Here is a 22009-nt window from a genome sequence, read left to right as displayed (position 1 = left end):
ATAATGAGCTGTCGACTACCTATCTCCTGTGTCCACCCACCTGTGTGTTCTCACTCTTGTCTTGAATGAATAAATAAATAAAATCTGTATACAATGTAATAATAATAATAAATAAATATATATATATATATGTATCTGTATGTATGAAAGTTAATGACAAAGAGTAGTTAGTGTTGAGGACTTTGACACAGTGTGAGTGTGTTTGTGATTGAATGGGCATGATGGCCTTGGGACAAGCCACAACAAATGAAATGAAATGATGGTGGACCACGATACGTTTTCAGATCTGATCCAAAATTGGACGATTTTTTCAACAGCGACCTCTAGGAAGGACAACATCAAAATCGAACCTCCTCTTTTTGGTAAACAGTCCTCAAACATTCAATCAATCACCCTATCAATAAAATATATTTCACCAATCATTTTTATCAATCAATCAAATACAAAGATACACATATAACTTAACTTTGAAAAGGGTTGATATTTATTCGTCAAGATGATCAAAAATAATATCCAAAAATCAAAATATCTGTGATGTTTTTGAACAATTGCAAAAGGGCAATTGGGTCCAAAGATAAGATGAGCATAGTCGAGCTGTGAGACCATCATTAGTATACATCACTATCACTCTGTACAAGTATAATTATACAAATAATAATGTTTGTTAGGTCGTTTTTAGCAATCACTGTGTTGTTGACGGTGATCAATGCAACACCAAATGCAGATATATGGGCACCAGTCGATGCCTTCCTCGAACAGGCAATTGCAAATGGTACATTCCCAGGTTGCGTAGCACTAGTTGGTAACAAGGATGGTATACTATATGCATCTGCACCTGGACACTACACATACGGTGTGCCAACACCTCTTAATGATGGTGTCGTACCAAAGATGACCATGGATGTATGTTCATTCATTCAATCATTCATTCATTCATTCGATCCGATCACTCACTCAAACATCCTGGAATCATTCCAACACCCACTCCCTTCAATCAATTAATCTATCAATCATTTACAAAATGAAAATTAGACTTTATTTGATATGGCCAGTTGCTCAAAGGTTACTGCTACTACTACTGCTATTGCACAATTCTATCAAAGAGGAGAGTTGGACTTGAACGCCACAATTGCTAGTGTGATCGGTCAACAATACGCTGTCAATGGCAAGGGTCCCATCACCATCCTAAACTGTCTCCTCCACAACTCTGGTTACTTCCCAGACCCCGACCCCTTTTGGAGTATGTCCAATCCTATCATGTCCAATACCCTCATTCATACATGATGTTGATCACTTACCAATCTCTACATAATCACTTAATAGACACACCAGAGTTTGGATGTCCTGCCACTGCCAATGAGTACCCACCCATGGACTTCTCATGCCAGACTCAGATTTACAACAGCATCATGAACCAATCACTCATGAACCCCATCGGTGCCACATACGTCTACAGTGACCTCAAGTATGTCAATCAATCATTCAATGGAACTATTCCAATCACTTAATCACTCAATCACTCATACAATCAATCAATCAATCTTATAGCTTCATGACTTTGATGCTGGTGGCTGGACATTACGCCAGAACACTTGGATATGTGAAGGAACATGATATCATACCAGAGTGCAATACTGGTGGACCAGGAATTGATCAGTGCTACTATGAGGCTTATGTGAGAAAGTATGTGTTTGACCCTGTGGGCACCAAGTTCACGGGATACCTCCAGCCAAACTTCCTCTTCCCATTCTCTGCACCAACCGAGAACGACACAGTCTACATGCACACGACAATCCAAGGTGTGGTATCTGATGGCAATGCCTACGCGATGGGTGGCATTGGCGGCCACGCAGGTGTATTCTCCAACGCGCCCGAGATGTTCACCTTCATGAAGGCCATCATGTTTGCTCGCGAGGACAGCTCATACCTCAACACCACAACCATGGAGTTGTTCACCAAGGAGTACAATCACTCGCAGAGCAGTCGTGCACTTGGCTGGAATACCAACGACCCGACTGTCAACGACGAGGGCTGGGACCAATCGTGTGGATCACTCTCACCTACTACCTGGATGCATCTTGGCTACACTGGCACGATGCTCTGTGGTGATCCCGAGCGTGAACTCATAGTCATCCTCTTGACCAACCGTGTCTATCCCACGTCCACCAACGAGCTCATCCTCAATGTCAGGCGACCATTTGGCAATTTGGTACAACAAATCTACGACGCCAACTATTAATCCAAATCAATCCTACCATTCAAACTGGAATGATTCCATTAATAATTAATTAATTATTTGTTTGATTAATTTGATGTTTGATTGAGCTGTTTGTTTGATTATTTGGTAAATTTGTCCAACAACTTATCTGATCTTGGTAGTCTGGGAATGATCACGTATCTTAATCATCATAAAGACGATTAATAACGAGGGGTTGATCAATCAATCAAACATACATACATGAATGCGCCCATTAGTGTATTCAATTTGGTGACAAGGATATCAAAGTGGTCCATGGACAGCCCTATCCATTCCATTGTGATCTTAAGATGTCCCAATGAAGCCGTTGTCATGCCCGAATGAATAATATCCTACCTGGCACGGCGCCTCCCCATAACCATGTGTATGTATGTTTGTGTAAACCAGACGGTTAGGTGTTTGCGATATCTTGGAATCAGATCACCATCATCATTCATACAACAAAGATATTTATCATCGAAAAGTAAGTCGGCTTCATCTCATCTCCAAATATTTCTTCTCTTCTCCGTACCATGGGACCTTTCGAAGACATCGAAGGTGTGTGGTGGTTGGTTCTGATTGAGGACCCACAAGGGCTTACCCCACTTACACCCACACCCACATCAACAAAACAAACTGATGAAGCATACACAACCAACTCGAAGTTTTGAATCGAAAATTCGTTATTATCATTTTTCAAAAATATTATTAAGTGCACATGAATGGATGATAGCCCTATGCTGATTCCATTTTTGTACACGCCATGGGATCAGGTGGCGTAAACACAACTGTATCATGTATTAATTTGGTAGCGGCCCTTGGTTCGTGGGTGTGGTTGTTCGCGCGTTCATAAGAGACGCGGAAATACACTGCAGCGCTCAAAGGCAAGATAGCCCCCTGAGGCAGGCATCCAATCACCCAGCAACTCATCAATCAAATAATATAAAATATCTACTTCTCTCTCCATGTAGGAGTGAATGAAATGTGAATATTGACAAGACGGTCCAACCCTGTCATTGGGGCTTCCGACCCTACCGTGGTGCGGAGGGGCAGCACATCAACATGCTAGAGATGATCATCTACACATGCGAAGCTGAACTTTCCATCTTGTGAAACGCGCGGATTTATATTCAATCGCGGCAACGTCGCTTATTGATTCGTTGTTGTTGAGGTGATGATGTTGATGAGGGTGGGGCTGGAAAGCAGCACTATTGGAGAGAGCCTGCCACAACCAGACAGCCGATTAGTCATTCCAATATGTTCAGACGTGTCCTTCCTCCTATTTAGCAGAATCAATTTGTCACATTTAACACCTCTGCTGCATTAATGCCAGTCAATGACTGGCTGGTTGGCTGGGAACCACAGAGACATCATCTCCAAGGACCCAAGACCCTCAGAGTCTCGACAAGTCGATGGCCTTCTCCCAAAGGCCACACACACCATTACTCACTCCCACTCATTATTGACATTTTAACTGTTTTTGCACCATACCTTGCAAGGGTAGCTATAGTCTCTCTCTCTTCTCTTTGTCAATCTAACTAACTAACTAATCGTGAACCAAGAGACGCGTACGCGTAGCAGGTAGTTATTAGGCCTTTGTCTTGGCTCCCCAACATCAACAACCACCACCACCATCTACCTTGAATTGTCTGTCTGTGCGTGTGATGGATACTAGACTGACTTGGACCTTACCAAATATATATTCTCTATCTATTCCATCCAACCATCGATGCACCGTCCATCAATTATTATCCCAATCTCGGTGGTACTCACTAATTCACTAACTCACTAACTCACTCACTTTGTCACCATCCATCGCACATGCCTCTCCAAGTTTCATTTGCATCGTTGTCGATCTTGTTCTTGTTGTTGTTGTAGTTGATATGTGATAATGTAAATATAATAAATATAATTAATTAAACAACTTATAAATATATATATAATATAATTAATATAATATAAATATTATAATATCTTTGCTTAACATTTACAACAAACAAGCATCAGACCCAGCTAATTAATTAGTTAAAAGGTATAAATCATATAATATCATATCACTTCACTCAATTCTGTATTTGTTTGATTGTTTGTTTGTTTGGGTGAAGTGATCGTGTGTGAAGAGGCGGACGACTTAGCCAGGACCACAACCCTGACTCCTCTTTTCGAAAGGCGTTGAGTGAGTAACTCTGACACCCATCAATCCGATTCGAATTGAATTGATCAGGTTCTCTTCAGACGGCACGCACGACCCGACACGACACGCCTGGAGGTCCCTTCCCTCCCTCCCCTCTTCAATATTTAATATTCGCGTGTTTGTTCTTGTTGTTGTTATTGTTGTTGATGTTGTTGTTCACATTACCCTTTACTGACCTGTTGACCAAATGTATGAAATGAATGTTGAATGATTGAATGAATGTATGATTGAATGACCTTGCACAACAACTACATATCATATCATATCATTATACAAACAAAGAGACAGTAACGGTATTGTCCTGTAACCCTTTACCTTTGTTTGGTTATTTCCAAAACGTTGTTGTTGTGTCTATTCAGTTAACAGACAAATCAATCAATCAATTATCTTTATCTCTTTATTATATATATATTTAATAATAATATACTTATTGAAGCATACATAACTTACTTTGAGTAAGGTATGGTATTTGTTATTATCACTCCTTCCACCAAACAATCAATCAATCAATTAGACAGTTATAATATATATACTAATCACTCAATAACTCAATCAATTAATCACTTACTCATTCGATATCAGGTGACCTTTTGGAATGGAGATTGGATTCTTGTTGAACTCCAATACTACCAAGGACAAGAACAACAATAGAAATCAAACAGATAATGACTCTCCAGCAACAGCATCAACTACATCTACAACAACAACAAATACAAATACAAATACTACTGCAGTTAAATCAACACAGGTGAGGGAACAATCCCCATCACCATCACCCTCACCATCACGATCACCATCACAACATTTAACATCATCACCTCTACCAGTCCATCATCATCAACAACTCAATTTACATTTGCGCCATCATCAGCCACCGCCACATCCAGCACCATTCAGCAGAACAATCATAAATCAATCATCACAAGACTCATCACCTCAATGTATACTTCCACCATCACCGTTACAACATAATCAACAACAACACCAACAGCAGACACATTTAAATACTATTTATCCGAGTCACAGCCTACTCCATGGCCCGTCGGTATCCCACCAGGGCTCAGGCGGCCACTCGCCAGCCAAATCATCACCGTCAATATCACCTGATGTTCAATCAATGCAAGCAAGACACAGACAATATATATTCACACAGTATAATCCATCAGGAGGTAGGTCTCCTAACTCTATGAGGTCCACTCCATCAACAAGTTCTCCACCCTTTGGGTCAACATCATCACACTCATCAATCCCACCCTTGCAATTGTCTACTTCATCCACCATCAACAACACAGGCCGCGACTCACCCTCAGGCCTAGGAGGCCGTGGATCACCTTCATCACACTCCAACCCACTCTCCCACCCCCAGTCGCATTCCTCTCCCTCCTTCACCAGCACCACGACTACGACACAATCCTCGAGAAGTACTACCCCTAACCTTAAGCGGTCCACTGGTGCACTTAGCAGGGACTCTTCACCAGGCGCCAACAGTCCTCGAGAGTCCCCCAGCGGACATGATAGTCCGTCGCTAGAGCACACCACCATTCATCACACCGAGTTCAGCCCAGGAGTGGCACGACCGGCCGAGAAGAAGAGAAGGACTCGCTTGAAGAAGGACCAGTCCAGGGTGCTAAAGGAGTTCTTTGAGAAGGATAACTATCCAAACAAGGAGGAGAAAGAGAGGTTGGCGACGACGCTCAACATGACCTACTCAGCCGTGACCACTTGGTTCTCAAACAAACGCCAGGAGAAGAGGAGGAAGGAGACTGATGGCATGGGTGGTCGTCGTCTGCCTGTTACTGAAACAGATAGCCCCAACCCAAACAGCCAGGGAACTGGTCTGACGCCACACATCGGCAGTATTAATATGGGACATGGGGGACGACCACACATGGACCCTCTGACCCTCAACAGTCAGCAAGCTGGTAGTATGCACTCCTCGCCAATACCTTCCCCTCACACTAGTAGAAGTAGTACACCTCCAACACCATCATACAACAGAAGTCAACTAAGGTCAACAGGGTTCACGGACCTCTCCAACAACAGTCTCTCAATACTTTCACATGTGGCCAAAGATGATATCGATGTAGGATATAGCCATAATATTAATAATAATAATCAACGACGACAACAACAAATTCAACAACATTATCAATCCAGACACAACAATCATCAACATGTAATAACTTCCGACTCGGATTCTGAGATGATCATATCTAATACCGATCAACATTGGGATGATGATTCAAGATCAGACTTTAGTGATGATCAAATAATGGATCACAAGAGGAGAGGACTCTTCCATAATGCTACAGAGGGCAGATATAACACCGAGCGTTCCTCTCCACAACTACTCCCAAACCCCCTCCTACCAAGCCTACCGAGTATCCGAAGCAGTAACAGCAATCTTGGTAAAAGGAAACAATCACCATCCGATGATGATGAAGATACCAGAACATCAACAAACCCCAACAACAACAACAACAACAACAACAATAATACCGATTCAACGACCAAACCAGATAATCATGCTGACAATGACACGGATAATTGATTGATTGAATGAATGAATAATGATACTTCTTTTTCCTCCTCCTCCTCCCCTCACTCCACTACTTCTTCCTTCTTTCCTCCTCAATTATAAATCAATCAATCAAATAACAAACAGATTCATGTAACAACAAGGAGGTACTCCCTGTAATATCAACAAATCAGAACCAAAGAATATTGTATTGTATTGTATTATATTTCTATTTAAATGATTGATGGCTTGATATTATGATTGAAAGATGGAGTGATTGATCACAATCTATTGATCTTCTCGATGAAACAATCCTCTTGTACTTCGGACAAGTCACAACCTTGGATCTCAGCCTGGATACCAACACAAGCCTTTCTAAGTGCATCCTTGGAAGCAGTATATATCATCTTGGCCTTGATGGTTGATTGGCTTGGACACCTATATTTGAGTTAATATGAATTGGTAATTGTTTGATCGTGTGAGAGTTTGAGGTATGGCTTACCAAGAGACAAAGACTAACTTCTTCTTCACCAATGAGTTGTCGTCGGTGAATGTGAAGTCGACAAGGGCATAACGACATTCATTGTTTGGTAACTCTGAGAGGAATGTTGAGAATGGTGTACCAGTACTAAATGTCTTATCAACAACAATCTGAGTATTGTTATCATTCAACTTATAAAACACAAGTCCAAATTGATGTTTCATCTTCATCTGATCGAACACTTCTATACAGTTGCTTGCAAGTTTGATTCCAGTAGACTATACAATTTATTATTATTAATATTATTGGATAAATTAATTTCTTTGTTTAACTTACCATTATTATTAATATTGATTGAATATAAGTAGAATTGAGTAAGTTATAATTAAATTTTTTTGATTATTTGTTTGATTGTTAGTTTGTTAGTTTGATGATATTAAATGACTTTCCAACTATCCTTTATATAATGGAAATTGATCATACAATTGGAAGACAAACAAACAATGACTTGTGATTGAAATGAGTTGGAATGATCAAACCCATGTGACCTGGAAAGACCCAAAAGTTCATTCAGACCCACACCCACAGCCTTGATCTTCAATGAATTTTAGACCTGACTCTATCAATTAAACAGATACAGATACAAGTAAAGATACATATACAGATACAGATATTGATATAGATATAGAGTTGACAATGACATCACTACTTGAGGAATCATATGCACCACCAATACAACAAACACCTCCATTCCCAATAAGGACTAGACAACTAAGTGTAAAGATCAATGATATACACACTGATATAGTATTATCATCATTCGACACTTGTATATATATAACAATCACTCAAACATCAAAGTTTGCTACATGGGTATGTCTATCTGTATACCAATCCTATTGACTCGCTCACTCACTCAATCATTCATTCGACCAAACATTGAATCATATAGTTTAAGGCAACAAAGTTACATGATGGAGTGATCGCAGATGAACCTTGTTATCAAATAGATACATTGCTTGGAAGTAGTCAAGATCAATTGTTGACTATATACGCACGTCAATTGATTGAACATATATCTAAACATTGTGCAAAAGAACTATTACTATCAATCTCTCTACAAGACAAGTCAAAGGATACTTTCAAAGCGATACTGTCACTGATATTCGATCATAGGGTATGGTAGTTAATAAACGCCGTTATCCATTATTGATGGAGATATTGCTCTATGTTCTTCTTCTTCTTCTTCTTTATTCAAACATATAATGATGATGAATGATCAGTGATCGATGATGTTGTTGATTCATCGACGGCGATGTCCAATCCATTCCAATCCAATCCTATCCGATCACTCAATCATGAGTACACTTAAGCGTCTGACCAGTTTACACTCAGCTTATCCTCAATACCCTCGTTATTTCCAATCATCTGTATATGAATGATGAGTGTCAGTCTGTCAGGTCGAATACCAATCAATCAATGATTATATGTAACAACATACCAAAATGAACTCATCGAATGATATCTTGCCATCCTTGTCCAGATCACCCTCAATGATTGTCTTGTCAACGATCTGCTGCAGTTGGATGTCATTCAGGTTGGTACCAACCATCATCTTCAGTACTTGAAACAGCTCTCCATTGCCAATGAAGCCATCATTGTCCATATCATACACCTGGAACAAGACTGTTTGATTGATTCATGAATGAGTAAGAACGAACGAACGATCAATCAATCACATAACATACACTTAAGCTTGTCCTGCTTTGAACCCTTGTCAGAGAGTGTGGATAGAGTTTGAACAAACTCTGAGAACTCGATCTCATTGTCCTTGTTCAGATCGAATATAGTGAGCACTCGCTCCAGCAGAGGGTTCAAGGCCAAGTCGGGAATAGACAGGAATTCATCAGTTGTCAGTGTACCCGAGCCATCCTTATCCAACTTTTGGAATCTTCTATATAGTCTCTTCAACTCTGCCTCTGAGACTTAATGATCATGATCATTATAATATGTTAGGTATGTCATGTTCATTGTTTCAATCATTCAATCATTCATCTGTTCATTGTCATACAGTTACTGATGTCCTTCATGTGGTCCAGATGCTCTTTGCTGATTGCTCCCTGTTGATTTCCCATCTTATATGTCTTTTACTGTAATAGTTAGAAGTATATGTATGTATAAGTATTTATATGTCTATTTACAATCAAACAATCAATCAATCAATGTTGTTGTTGGATGATGTTGTTGTTTGTGTGTGAGATTGAATGAAGGATGATGAACACACCACTTCCCCATCAACAATAACACAAGCAAGGGCAAAACACTTCAGTTTCTTTGGACTTCGATGAAAGGTCACACAAATGTGCTTGGTTGAGCAATTACTTGACTTGGTGTCCTTCATACCAAAGATACAACAAACAGATAGATAGATACACAAGACAACATATATTTATGTACATGTAACCAAGTTCCCTTTGCAACATCATTCATATGTTTTGGAAGTGATGAATGTACATCAAGTCAATAGGACTGAACAACAACTACAACAACAACTACAACAACAAGTGATAGTAGAGGTATTGAATGATGAAGATGATATAAATAACACCAATGATGATGAAGAACTGTTAAAGAAACAATTGACTTGGTACGAGAGAATTGGTGTAGACAGCTGTCTACTAAGTCGTATCATTATCTTTGTAGTGATATTCACATGGATTGTTCTTACAATGTATGCTGCATTTAGTGCTGCATAATAATGTAGAAGAGAATACCAATCAATAAACCAACCATCGAACGAACGAATCAAGAGATGATGTAAATATATATATTTGAAAGACTTAACTTATAAAGTTGTTGTTTATTTAACGATAGATATATCATGTTGGATACCTTTAGATAGTTGATTGAATGGAAGTTAGTTAGAATGAATGAATGAAGTTGAGAGTATAGATAAAGTAGTTGAGTTGAGGGTTGGTAGGAAAGAGGGTATTGGTTGGTCATATGGTGATGCATGAAGATGTCAACATGTCAACGTTCAGACTTAAAAGTCGTTTAATCGTAGTTATAATCATCCGAATAGATTTAGAGAGGAAGAGAAATGAAGAGATAGGTGTATGTGTATGATGCTTACCTGTTGTGTTTGTTGATGAATGATTGATCAGCTGGCAGACGTGCAGAACATGTAGCTTTCGATTCGTTCAAACGAAACAAGTTTAGTTTGATTCAAAATAACTTGAAATGAACACGAAGTTCCTAATTGCACAGAGTGTCAGAGTTGGGAACATCAGTTGAGTAATGTTGCGAGGACATTGATAACATACACACATACACACTCAAACACACACATACATCGCAAGAAGGATGAAGGAAGAGGGTGTGTAAGTGGTGAATGAATGAATGAGTTATAAGTTAGATGGTGTTGGGGTCGTTCGAGTCAATAGTGTTGTTATGTGTGTTAAAGTGTAAAGTTCATCTTCATCTTGACTCAATATATACACTTCATTCTCTCTAACTCTCTCTCTTTCTCTCACTTCACAATCATTATCTAACTATCTAAAGAATAATATTATTTGTAGTTGTTTAATTTATACATACATACTTACCATTAATAATGACATCGACACAGGAGAAGGTATGATTGATCGAACGAATTAATAGAAGAGAATGAAGATGAAGGGTGTCTCGGATGTGATCGTTGTTAACATTTAAAATATTATTTATAGACACCAAACTTGGACAATATGTCACCAGAGGAGAAGATGTTGTATGAAAAGTATGGTCGACTGCCAAGACAATCTCAATTGTTGGCAAAGAAGGAGAAGAAGATATTCGATAGTGCTGACTGGGCCAAACAACAAGAGGCAAACAAGAAGAAGCCACCTGTTGGTGTTGGTATCGAGAAGACCATCAACGAATAATAATAATAATCAAACAACTATATTAAAGAATAGAGTGGCAGTCCATCTCCCCTTCATCTCCTCCTCCTCCTTCATTATGAATGATGGATGGATTGATGGATTGATGAATGGATTGCACTCATTTGTATTATGTATATACATTGACATTGACAATTGTCAATATCTGTCTATCTCTAGTTAGTTTGGTATCACACCAAGTGTCAATCAAAACTCTCATTCGGTTTGAGTGCCAATATGATGGGATCGATCGAACAATAAGATGTGTTTGGGAAAAGCGTCAACAATGTTGGGGGTATTGTTGAGATCAACAACACTCAAACAGTATTCAAAAGAATGAGAATCAGTTGTTTGACATTCATCATTCACACTTGTTACAGATACAAACATATAATATATACTTATATACATACTTATTGATACAGATATAAAGTTAGTAGTAGTAGTAGGTTGGCTGACTACTTTACTGTCAACATAACCATGGTTAGACTGTTTAGAAGTGGTTCAAAGAGTATGTTATTGATTGATTTGATTGATTGATTGAATGATGAGTTAACAACATATTATTACTTTAGGTTCTCGTGGCGAAGATACACAACAGACAACTGATCGAAAGGATGATGAGGAAGATATAACAATCAGTGCACCATTGTCACCTTTGACTCATATGCTTCATGTCAGTAGTGACTTTAAATGGAAGTCAAGAGAACCAGATGCATTCTTGTTTGAGGATATGCTTGGCGAGGGATCTTTTGGCGCCGTATACAAGGCCACGCACAGAGACAGTGGCTACACATTGGCCATCAAGGTGTTCAACAAGAAGGACGACACGACAATGATCGAGAAGGAGATTGATATATTGCGCAGGTGTAACAGTCAGCACTTGGTCTCCTACTTTGGATGCTTCAGTCCGCGACCCTGCAAAGAACTTTGGATACTGATGGACTTTTGCGGGCTGGGCTCCATCGCCGACATTATGAAGTCGGCACAGCGCACACTCAAGGAGCGCGAGATCGCACTCATATGTAAACAGGCACTGGATGGTCTACTCTATCTTCATGACAATCAAATCATTCATCGCGATGTCAAGGCCGCCAACATACTCCTAACAGAGAGTGGCATTGTCAAGATTGGAGACTTTGGAGTATCATCACAAATAATGTCAACCTTTTGCAAGGGTTCAATTGCAGGCACTCCTGTAAGGCATTGATCAATGGATGGATGGCATGTGCCATATCAATCAATCACATGATTGACTAACATACACCACATCAATCAATCACTTAACTTAGTATTGGATGGCACCAGAGATACTTAAAGAGGAAGAATATAGCAGCAAGGTGGACATTTGGTCACTCGGTATAACGGCAATAGAGATGGCAGAGGGAGACCCACCGTATGTTCATTCGCTCACATCCTTTGAGCCCATTCACTTACTAATCAATCATTCAAACAAACGAACAAACAAACAGACTTCATGATGTCAACCCTGTAAAGGCAATGTTCATGGTACCACGTAAGCCTCCTCCTACGCTTACTGATCCAAAGAAGTGGAGCATTGAGTTTGTTTCATTCGTAGAGTGCTGTCTGATCAAGGAAATCGACAGACGTTCTTCAGCACAGACATTGCTCAGCCATCCATTCATCCAAGCCGCAAAGCCAGATGCTCTCAAGGACTTGGTGGCATTGGCGCTAAAGAATAGGAAGAGAGTATGTTGATATGATCACATGGACGACGGACGATGTACTAATGAATGTAATTCATCATCCAAACATAGAAATCAAAGAACTCCAAACAAGTTCTTTCACCAGAGATGTTGAGCATGAATGCATCATCAACCATTCATTCAGATGACTCTTCAATATCATTGCACGAGCAGGTGAAGGACAGGACTGTATTTGGAAATGGTACAACAAACAATAATCAAACAGTATATAATAGTGGATCAGTAGTATATGGCAACGATAGTGTCTATATACCAGATGGTGCAAGCATCAATGGCAATGGCAGTGTTGGTGGCAGTGTAATAATGTCCAATGGCAATGGCAATGGCAATGTTGGAACAGTCAATGGCAAAGGTTCAATACCATTCAGTGATCCAATTGAAGCAATCGTACACAGGGAGAAGATGAAGAATGAAGCGGCCAAGAAGAGAAAAGAGGAACAGAAGCAGCAGCAAGACACACCAACTTCAACAGACACCTCTGGAACTAAGACAGTTAAACGGGTCACTATCAAGGAACCACCAGAGCAACCGCAACCTCAACAACAATATGATACAGTTATTGTCCATCGTGATGACACTATGGTCAAGTCAAGAACTTTGGCATCAGCAAGCAGGGCATCGATTAGCCTTGCCGAATCCAAAGAAAGAGTTAAAACATTGGTTGGCAACACGCCCAGCACAACAGAATTGTCTGGGTCAGACTCATCCAAGTTGACGTCCAAGCAGCGCAGTGATAATACTGTCAAGCGGAAGTAAGTGGTGCATGCATGGGCAGGGGGATGAAAGGTACGCGCATACTAATCTCATCAATCAATCAATCAAACAGTCTTTTAATCTTTGGAGTAGTATTCCTTATAGTTCTCATCATTGTTACATCAGTTAGACGGTTTTGGTCACAGATAACCGGCGATTCTCCACAACCACCAAGGTTTCATGTAAGTATCCATCAAACAACAAACAACATAATCATGGTTGTACATCCATTAACAATATATATCACTTTACTAGTATTTCTTTCAATCAGACATGGATTAGAAGTTGGAACAAATTGAATAAAGTGGAAGGTGTTGTATTTACGAGATGATTAGGGGCCATGCTAGACATGACCATAACCATTGATGTTTATTTGTTACTGTACTCTCTACTCATAGTTGTATGGAGTTGACCTCTGGACCAATTGAATGTCCAATGGGTTTCCACCGACCTCCTCGAGGACGAGGATCTCGTTCGAACCATTGTTCAACCAATCATTGGGGATGTGATAGTATACCTGGCTGGGTTGACCACATCCTCCACGACAGTCGGTGTCTGTGTATCCACCCTGGTAGTTGCAGCCAGTGCATCCCTGTGCCTCGACCAACCAGTATCTGCCGCAGTGGTTACCATTGGCGTAGATCATGCCCTTGGTCATACCATCCATGTACAGAGCAAACGAAGATGTGTTGGTGAGCTGCAGGTTGAAGTTGAACTTGTACCAGGTGAGTGGTGGGAGTGAGCCGCCGGCTGCGGGCAACGAGTCCCAGGTGACGGAGCCAGAGTTGGCTGGGTTGAACAGCTCGAGGATCTCTCCCTCAAGCGCAGCACGCATATACCATCCATTGTTGGTGATGTCTACACCGTTGAGGGTCACACTTCCGAGGAGACCGACGACGTATTGCTCCATGTGTGCACCATAGTTCTCCAATCCGACGGTCATACAGAGGATCTGAAGTTGGTGAGAGCCGACGGGGATCGACTCGTTCAAGGTCATGGACGAGCCTCCGCCAAAGCCTGTGCCGACGAATATGCCATCGACAAACATGTGGTACATATCGTTGATGTTGGTGAACTTGACAGTGGCTCCAACCTCATCGACGTTGATCTTTGTGATGTACCACAAGTAGTCGGTGGTGTCCTTGGTGACGTTGATCTGCTCCAGTGGTGCGGTAGAGACGTTGGTGAACGTGTTGAAGGTGAGTGGCTCGGTCCACGAGCTGATTGAGACGTCTGACCACTCGCCAGCACCAACGAACGACTTTCTTGATGGCTTGATGGCACTTGGGATCACAGAGGTATCAAACACAGTGATGTTGTTGTAGAGCAGCTGGACAGACCATGGCTGTACGATGTATGAGTTTCCGCCCCATGTGACATTCTTGACATTGGACGAGTCAGAGTTGGTAAGGAATGAGAACGACTCTGAGGTGGTGGCGTAGTATGAGATCTCGACATTGGTTCCCAATGAGATTGGTGCAGGTGGGTTCTGTCCGAGGATGATGTGTTGGTACTCATGAATGACGTTGTGGAACATGCTGCTCAGTGAGTACTTTGGTTCGTATGGGTATCCATACTCGTCGAGAGCGACGTCATAGTCGTAGGATGTGACAATGAATGGGCCTCCAGTCCAACGTCCAAAGGTCGTGCCTCCGTGCCACATGTAGTAGTTCATGTGTGAGCCACCGTAGGCGAACCATCTGGCGGCTGAGTAAAGGACGTCTTGGACAGGGCGATGTGGGACACCGGTGCCCCAGTTCTGGAACCAACCTGGCCAGTTCTCAGTCCAGAAGGCGGGTTGATTGTACCATGTCTGCCAGTGATTGGCGATCCAGTCGTGGCAGTAGAAGCCGTTGCATGTGTTGATCACGTTGCCAATGTCGTCTTGCGAGCACATGATCCAGGGCACGCCAATGTCGAGCGAGTTGGCAAAGTTGGCAGCCCACTCAGCATATTGCTTTCCACTAGCGCCGTACTCATTCTCGAGCCAGCCGTACTCGTTCTCGACCTGTGCCATGATGATGGGGCCACCATTCGAGGCAAAGTAAGGCTTGAGATAGGTGACGACAAAGGTCATCCAGGCCGACATGTAGTTCATGAACGGCTCGTTGTAGTCACGGAACACAATGCCTGGCACGTTACGAAGCCATGTTGGGAAGCCTCCATAGTTCCACTCGGCACACACGTATGGTCCAATGCGCAGGTTGACGTAGAGTCCTTGGCGTTGGCACTCGTCGAGGAATGCTGTGATGTTGGCATTGCCTTCAAAGTAGTATTGGCCTGGTGTGGGCTCGTGCAGGTTCCAGAAGATGTATGTCTCGATCAAGTCGATGCCAGCAGCCTTTGACTGTGAGAGGATCGATGGCCACATAGATGGTGTGCTTCTTGGATAGTGTACAGAACCACTCATCAACATCTTTCTCTCGCCATTGATTATAAGTGATCTATGATCATATGTGACCGATATTGGTTGTCCAGCCATTGCCAGACTTAGACTTGCAAGCATCAACATCACCAACACCAGCAAAGGTGTTGATATGTTTAATGAATTCATTTTAATAATATTATTATATTATCTAATAATTATTATATGTGTGTATTTGTTTGAATGAATGAAGTGGATGGATGAATGAAGTTGAATGAAGTTGATGCCAACACCTTTAGATTCATTGAGTGAACATGCATGCAAATGAACAAGATGAATCTGTTTAGATAATATGAAGTGTGTTTTGAATGGGGGTTGGGGGTTAGGCTCGGGGTTGTGGCGGCCCGACAATCGGGACGTTTCGGCTCAACGACATTGCCCCCACCTGGGCGATGGCAAGCACATGTAAATCATTTATACATACATACATTCGTTTATTACAACAATGAGATATATAATTTTGAATTATTAGTACAAATAAGTATGAGTTTGTGATCCAGTGGACGAACAGATATCTTGGCGTCTTCACCACGATCACCATCAACTTGATTATCACCATGACCATGAATGATCATGTCGGTAATGTCAGTCTCTTTGAACAATCTTATAAGGTTGTTGATTGAATGATTGCCACAATGCAACAACTCGAGTGTTTGTACACGATTGTCAAACTGGGAGTTGAGTGGCATTCTAGGTTGGTGCATTTTTGAATCAACATCCAATGTAATATGTCTGATATGACATTGTTCAAAGGTGACATGAGATGAGAATTCCAATAGATTGGGGTTTACATATCCAAGTGATGTAAGTGATGCTGGCAACAAACCTCTGGTCAACCTTTTTTTGTACCCTACCCCAAACGACAGATGAGTGAGCGAGTCTGGCAACACCCTTGGCATTAGTTCTTGATTGTATGATCGCGACAACACCAGTGATTTGAGTGATGCTGGTAATGAACCAATCTCCAATGGTATGTTATAATAGATACCCATATCCAACGACAGCAGGGATGAGGGCAGCGTGCCTGGTGGCAGAGGATTGTCAAACCTTACAAACTTGAGCAAGGTCAATGACTCGGGGAGGACGAAGGGCTGTAGAGGCCTGTCAAAGCTTTCTCCAAAGATTAGGCTGGCAAGTCGTGGCGGAAGTACACCAAGCTCAATGACCTGGTTGAATGAGTATCCCAGCTCGAGATGTGTCAGTGATGTAGGTAGCACGTCGAGTGCCAGGGTACCAATATAGTTGTACAGGTTCAAGCTGGTTAATGCAGGTGGCAGTGCGCCAGGAGGTAGTTGGTACTTGCACCCACCAAAGTCCAGCTTGGTGATTGATGGCGGCAGTGCACCTGGCTTTGGATGTTGGCTGTTGTAATAGTGTAACTCTTTCACTGAGGCTGGGATGATTCCAGGCTGCAAATCATGAGTGTAGGACAATGCAAGATTGAGTGATGTCACACTGTTGGGGATTGCGCCTGGTTTCAAAGGTTGTATGAACCGACCAAGTGTCATAGATGTAACTGTATCAGGGATATCACCTGGTTCGATTGGTATCCTGAACTGTTTATCCAGTGATACATTGAAGTGGACACCAACTACATTGGATGGGAATGTTACACTTGACAATGGTTGATCGAATGGTTGTTCAAACATTGCTCTTGACTCTTCGCCTCGTGTTTCCAACAAATAAGGTTGGCCTTCATCCTTCTGCTTTAGCCATATATTCTCTTAAGGTGTTGTGTTCTCATATAAGTCGACGTACATGTTTCTAATACCATCCATCGTGATGATACATACGTTGATTACATCGATGGAAGACTGAGATCTTGTTGAGGTCTGTAGGAGTGATAACACAACCGCAAGTGCAAGGATCTGATGGGCGTGCGATTGACACTCTATGTTGATATAGTCTCTTGGTCGACAGGATGAATGAACATGCATCCATTATATGTAGTTGATCAACAACCTGTTGAAGAACAATTACAGGAAGTGTATCCATTGTCTTGGGTATATAGTATCTGTATCTGTGATCAATCATTCAAAGTAATAACAATGAATCAAATTAAAACTTCAAACGGTTAAATCATTTATATTCATCTATTAATCAATCGATCAATCAATCACAGAGTGTTGTTCATATATGGTATCAAGTACTGATTGAACCAGACATCTGTGAATTGGAGATGATTTCCTTCGCATGGTATCTTGGTGACACGTCCTTCCTTGTCAAGATATTGTAGTCCAATCCAATCCTGTGTGTACAGATCAGTCTCCTCCATTGGCACCACATCTCTAGCCTGACCATATTGATAGAATCCAAACCATTCACTCTCTCTTGGTATGACCATCGTATCATTAGTGAACATTACCAACACCAACTCATTCAAAGATATCATATTCTTCTTATAAGTATCATTTTTCTCTGATCTAGCATTGTTGATATCCTACAAGCAAGGATGATGGCCAAAGTAAGTAACGATGAATGAATGAATGAATGAATACAAGTTGATAACATACAGCGAGGAACTGTGACTTGTCGAGGTACTCTAGGTAGTCGAGTGGATCTTGCCAGTATTGTGCTTGGACGAGATGTGATTGAACAAACTCTGTGTAGACACCGAGTTCGAGCATCTCGCGGGCAAGGTTACAGAGTGTCTTGTTGGTGCTGGCGCAGTTGGGCATGCCGTAGACACCTTGATGTTGTCCACCAACCGAGATCAGGTTGTAGACGGGAGGGTCGTTGCAACGCTCGACGTAGGCGCGAAGGAATTGACCGCCCTGCGAGAATCCAATCGCATTGAACCCATTGGTCAAGTTTGGATCGGATCTCATCATCTGGCACACCATATCAACCTGTTCATTGACAGGTTTAAAGAATGAGTTGAACTCATCCTCTGGCAAGCTATCACCAATCTCAATGGACTTGACGTAGATTCCTGGAATCTTCTCCTCAATCATCTTCTTAACATATCCCATACTAATAGTTGTGTTGGTGATTGTGTTAGTAATATTATTACCAAATATGGTATGTTTAGATGTGGAGATCACTTACGAGAATGGATAACAACATGTATCTCCCATACCATGCCATATAACTGTTGGACGTGGTGTATCTTGTCCTTTTATAATGCATACCAGCATCAACAATATTATTATACTCTTCATTATTATTATCTCTCAACTAGTTATAACTCTACAAATAAATAGGATAGAGATAATGTATATAAATAATATGATTAAGTTGGTGGTATCGATGTGATGATCATCATCACACTAAACCTAAGGTGTGTGATTGATCGTTACCACACACTTAACTAACTTATTGATAGTCACACACTTCCTTTAGTCTAATTTAAATGATTGACCCTTTATTACTTAAGTACTGTATGGTATAACTCTGTTGACAAGCTGGATTTCCAATGGATCACCACTGATTTCTTCTAGAAGGACGATCTCGTTGGCACCATTAAATAGCCAGTCAATTGGAATGTGATAGTACTGTTGGCTAGGTTCACCACATCCTGTTCTACAGTCATAGTCAGTGTAGCCACCATATTGATAGGTGCATCCGTCGCATCCCTCAGTTGCCTCGACCAACCAATACCTGCCACAGTTATGACCGTTGGCCCATATCATTCCTTTGGTCATACCAATCATATTCAATGCGAATGGTGCCGTTGTGTTGTTGATCTCCAGATCAAACTCGAACTTGTACCAAGTGAGTGGAGGTAAGGTTACAGCGGCGGGCAGGACGTCCCAGTTGACAGCGCCCGAGTTGGCTGGATTGAATAGCTGAAGTATCTCGCCATCGAGAGCTGTTCGCATGTACCATCCATTGTTGGTGATGTCCACATGGTTCAGTGACACACTGCCAAGTATGCCAACCGAGTATGCCTCCATGTGCTCAGCTTCGCATACCAGTCCAACTGTCATACATAGAACTTGAAGCTGATGGGTACCAACTGTTATCGAATCATTCAAGGTCAATGATGAGAATCCACCGTAGCCAGTGCCGACGTAAACTTCATCGACAAACAAGTGGTACATGTCATTAATGTTAGAGAACGTGATGGTGGAGCCAATGGTTTGCACATCGATCTTGGTGATGTACCACAAGTAGTCAGAGGCATCGTGGGTGACTGACAGCTGCTCAAGTGGCGAGGTTGATATGTTGGTGAAAGAGGAAAACTCGAGTGGCTCTGTCCAAGAACTGATTGTTACGTCCGACCATGTTGCATCGACATCTGTGTACCTGCTTGCACCGTGGACGGCCATGCCTACAGTCATTGAAGTGTCAAACACTGTGATGTTGTTGTAGAGAAGCTGCACTGACCATGCCTGCACAATGAACTGGTTATCACCCCATGTTACAGTATGAGAATTGACTGGATCTGTGTTGGTAAGGAATGAGAACGACTCTGATGTGGTAGCGTAGTATGATATCTCGACATTCGAGTCCAATGTGATTGGTGTTGGTGGGTTCTGACTGAGGATGATGTATTGGTACTCGTGAATGACATCATGGAACATGCTACTCATTGAGTACTTTGGTTCGTATGGGTATCCATACTCGTCGATCGCCATGTCATAGTCATAGGATGTAATGATGAAGGGACCACCAGCCCAGCGTCCAAAGGTCGTACCACCGTGCCACATGTAGTAGTTCATGTGAGAACCACCATAGGCGAACCATCTAGCAACAGAGTACAACAGGTCTTGAACAGGTCGGTGAGGCACGCCCTCACCCCAGCTCTGGAACCAACCACCCCAGTTCTCGGTCCATAGTGCAGGTTGGTCTGTGAAGTTGGCCCAGTGACCAGCGATCCAGTCGTGGCAGTAGAAGCCGTTGCATGTGTTGATCACAGTGGCAATATCATTCTGCTGACACATGATCCAGGGCACACCGATGTTGAATGAGTTGGCCAGGTTTGCTGCCCACAATGCATACTCTCTGCCGCTTGCACCATACGCTGCCTCGAGCCATCCATATTCATTCTCAACTTGTGCCAAGATAATGGGTCCACCATTAGATGCAAAGTATGGACGAAGGTAGTTGACAACGTAGGTCATCCAAGTCTGCATCTCATTCATGAACGGCTCGTTGTAGTCACGGAAGACAATGCCTGGCACATCGCGGAGCCATGCTGGGAAGCCTCCATAGTTCCACTCGGCACACACGTATGGTCCAATGCGAAGGTTGACGTAGAGTCCTTGGCGTTGGCACTCGTCGAGGAATGCTGTGATGTTGGCATTGCCTTCAAAGTAGTACTGGCCAGGTGCAGGTTGATGTAGGTTCCAAAAGATGTATGTCTCTATCATGTCGATGCCAGCAGCCTTTGACTGTGAGAGTATCGATGGCCACATCGATGGTGTACTCCTCGGGTAATGTACAGAACCACTCATCAATATCTTTCTCTCGCCATTGATTATAAGTGATCTATGATCATATGTTACTGTCGTAGGTTGTGCATTGACATCAAGTGCCGTGCTGTAACTGGTCAACATCAATGCCAATACCAACACCATAAGTGTTGATATAATTTTTGATGGCATCTTGTCTTTCTATTGTTTATATGTCTGTTAGAGATTGATTGATTGCTTGCTTGATTGATTGTTTGAATGAACTTGGCCATCATTAGATGATTGAGTGTATTATGTGTTATGTCCATTTGATTGATTTATGTTTCCTTTGGATATTATATGGGATTGAAATGGAATGTGATCAGTTCCCCAATGACCGCCCGATAAACTCACCCATCAAA

At 41.8% G+C, this 22009-nt stretch overlaps 10 protein-coding genes across 10 annotated transcripts; 5 read left to right on the top strand and 5 right to left on the bottom strand.

Annotated features, from left to right (window-relative positions):
• Positions 1-642: 642 nt before the first annotated feature.
• SAMD00019534_111730 (hypothetical protein) lies at positions 643-2230 on the top strand (the record flags this gene model as incomplete). The annotated part of the gene is made up of 4 exons (XM_012893502.1): positions 643-903; positions 1033-1240; positions 1324-1465; positions 1549-2230. Coding segments are annotated over 4 exons (1293 nt in total), but the record flags the coding sequence as incomplete, so codon positions are not given.
• Positions 2231-5616: 3386 nt separating this feature from the next.
• Positions 5617-6632, top strand: SAMD00019534_111720 (hypothetical protein; the record flags this gene model as incomplete). Its single annotated transcript, XM_012893501.1, has 2 exons — positions 5617-6513; positions 6588-6632. 2 exons carry the CDS (start codon positions 5617-5619, stop codon positions 6630-6632), a joined length of 942 nt encoding a protein of 313 aa, XP_012748955.1.
• Positions 6633-8797: 2165 nt separating this feature from the next.
• SAMD00019534_111710 (hypothetical protein) lies at positions 8798-9564 on the bottom strand (the record flags this gene model as incomplete). Its single annotated transcript, XM_012893500.1, has 4 exons — positions 8798-8857; positions 8931-9115; positions 9178-9414; positions 9501-9564. The coding sequence occupies 4 exons, from the start codon at positions 9562-9564 to the stop codon at positions 8798-8800; spliced, it is 546 nt and encodes a 181-aa protein (XP_012748954.1).
• Positions 9565-10017: 453 nt separating this feature from the next.
• On the top strand, positions 10018-10179 carry SAMD00019534_111700 (hypothetical protein; the record flags this gene model as incomplete). The annotated part of the gene is made up of 1 exon (XM_012893499.1): positions 10018-10179. A coding segment is annotated over one exon (162 nt), but the record flags the coding sequence as incomplete, so codon positions are not given.
• Positions 10180-11197: 1018 nt separating this feature from the next.
• Positions 11198-11482, top strand: SAMD00019534_111690 (hypothetical protein; the record flags this gene model as incomplete). The annotated part of the gene is made up of 1 exon (XM_012893498.1): positions 11198-11482. A coding segment is annotated over one exon (285 nt), but the record flags the coding sequence as incomplete, so codon positions are not given.
• Positions 11483-11826: 344 nt separating this feature from the next.
• On the top strand, positions 11827-14108 carry SAMD00019534_111680 (hypothetical protein; the record flags this gene model as incomplete). Its single annotated transcript, XM_012893497.1, has 7 exons — positions 11827-11857; positions 11922-12544; positions 12639-12742; positions 12819-13056; positions 13125-13825; positions 13900-14008; positions 14082-14108. 7 exons carry the CDS (start codon positions 11827-11829, stop codon positions 14106-14108), a joined length of 1833 nt encoding a protein of 610 aa, XP_012748951.1.
• Positions 14109-14214: 106 nt separating this feature from the next.
• SAMD00019534_111670 (hypothetical protein) lies at positions 14215-16197 on the bottom strand (the record flags this gene model as incomplete). The annotated part of the gene is made up of 1 exon (XM_012893496.1): positions 14215-16197. One exon carries the CDS (start codon positions 16195-16197, stop codon positions 14215-14217), a length of 1983 nt encoding a protein of 660 aa, XP_012748950.1.
• Positions 16198-16691: 494 nt separating this feature from the next.
• On the bottom strand, positions 16692-18246 carry SAMD00019534_111660 (hypothetical protein; the record flags this gene model as incomplete). The annotated part of the gene is made up of 2 exons (XM_012893495.1): positions 16692-17974; positions 18045-18246. Coding segments are annotated over 2 exons (1485 nt in total), but the record flags the coding sequence as incomplete, so codon positions are not given.
• Positions 18247-18370: 124 nt separating this feature from the next.
• On the bottom strand, positions 18371-19412 carry SAMD00019534_111650 (hypothetical protein; the record flags this gene model as incomplete). Its single annotated transcript, XM_012893494.1, has 3 exons — positions 18371-18691; positions 18765-19224; positions 19300-19412. Coding segments are annotated over 3 exons (894 nt in total), but the record flags the coding sequence as incomplete, so codon positions are not given.
• A 228-nt stretch (positions 19413-19640) lies between these two features.
• SAMD00019534_111640 (hypothetical protein) lies at positions 19641-21704 on the bottom strand (the record flags this gene model as incomplete). Its single annotated transcript, XM_012893493.1, has 1 exon — positions 19641-21704. A coding segment is annotated over one exon (2064 nt), but the record flags the coding sequence as incomplete, so codon positions are not given.
• Between the last annotated feature and the right edge of the window lie 305 nt (positions 21705-22009).

This window comes from Acytostelium subglobosum (assembly GCF_000787575.1).
Source record: "Acytostelium subglobosum LB1 DNA, scaffold: scaffold31, whole genome shotgun sequence".
Taxonomy (NCBI): Eukaryota; Evosea; class Eumycetozoa; order Acytosteliales; family Acytosteliaceae; genus Acytostelium; species Acytostelium subglobosum.
This window is presented reverse-complemented; position numbering and strand designations above follow the sequence as displayed.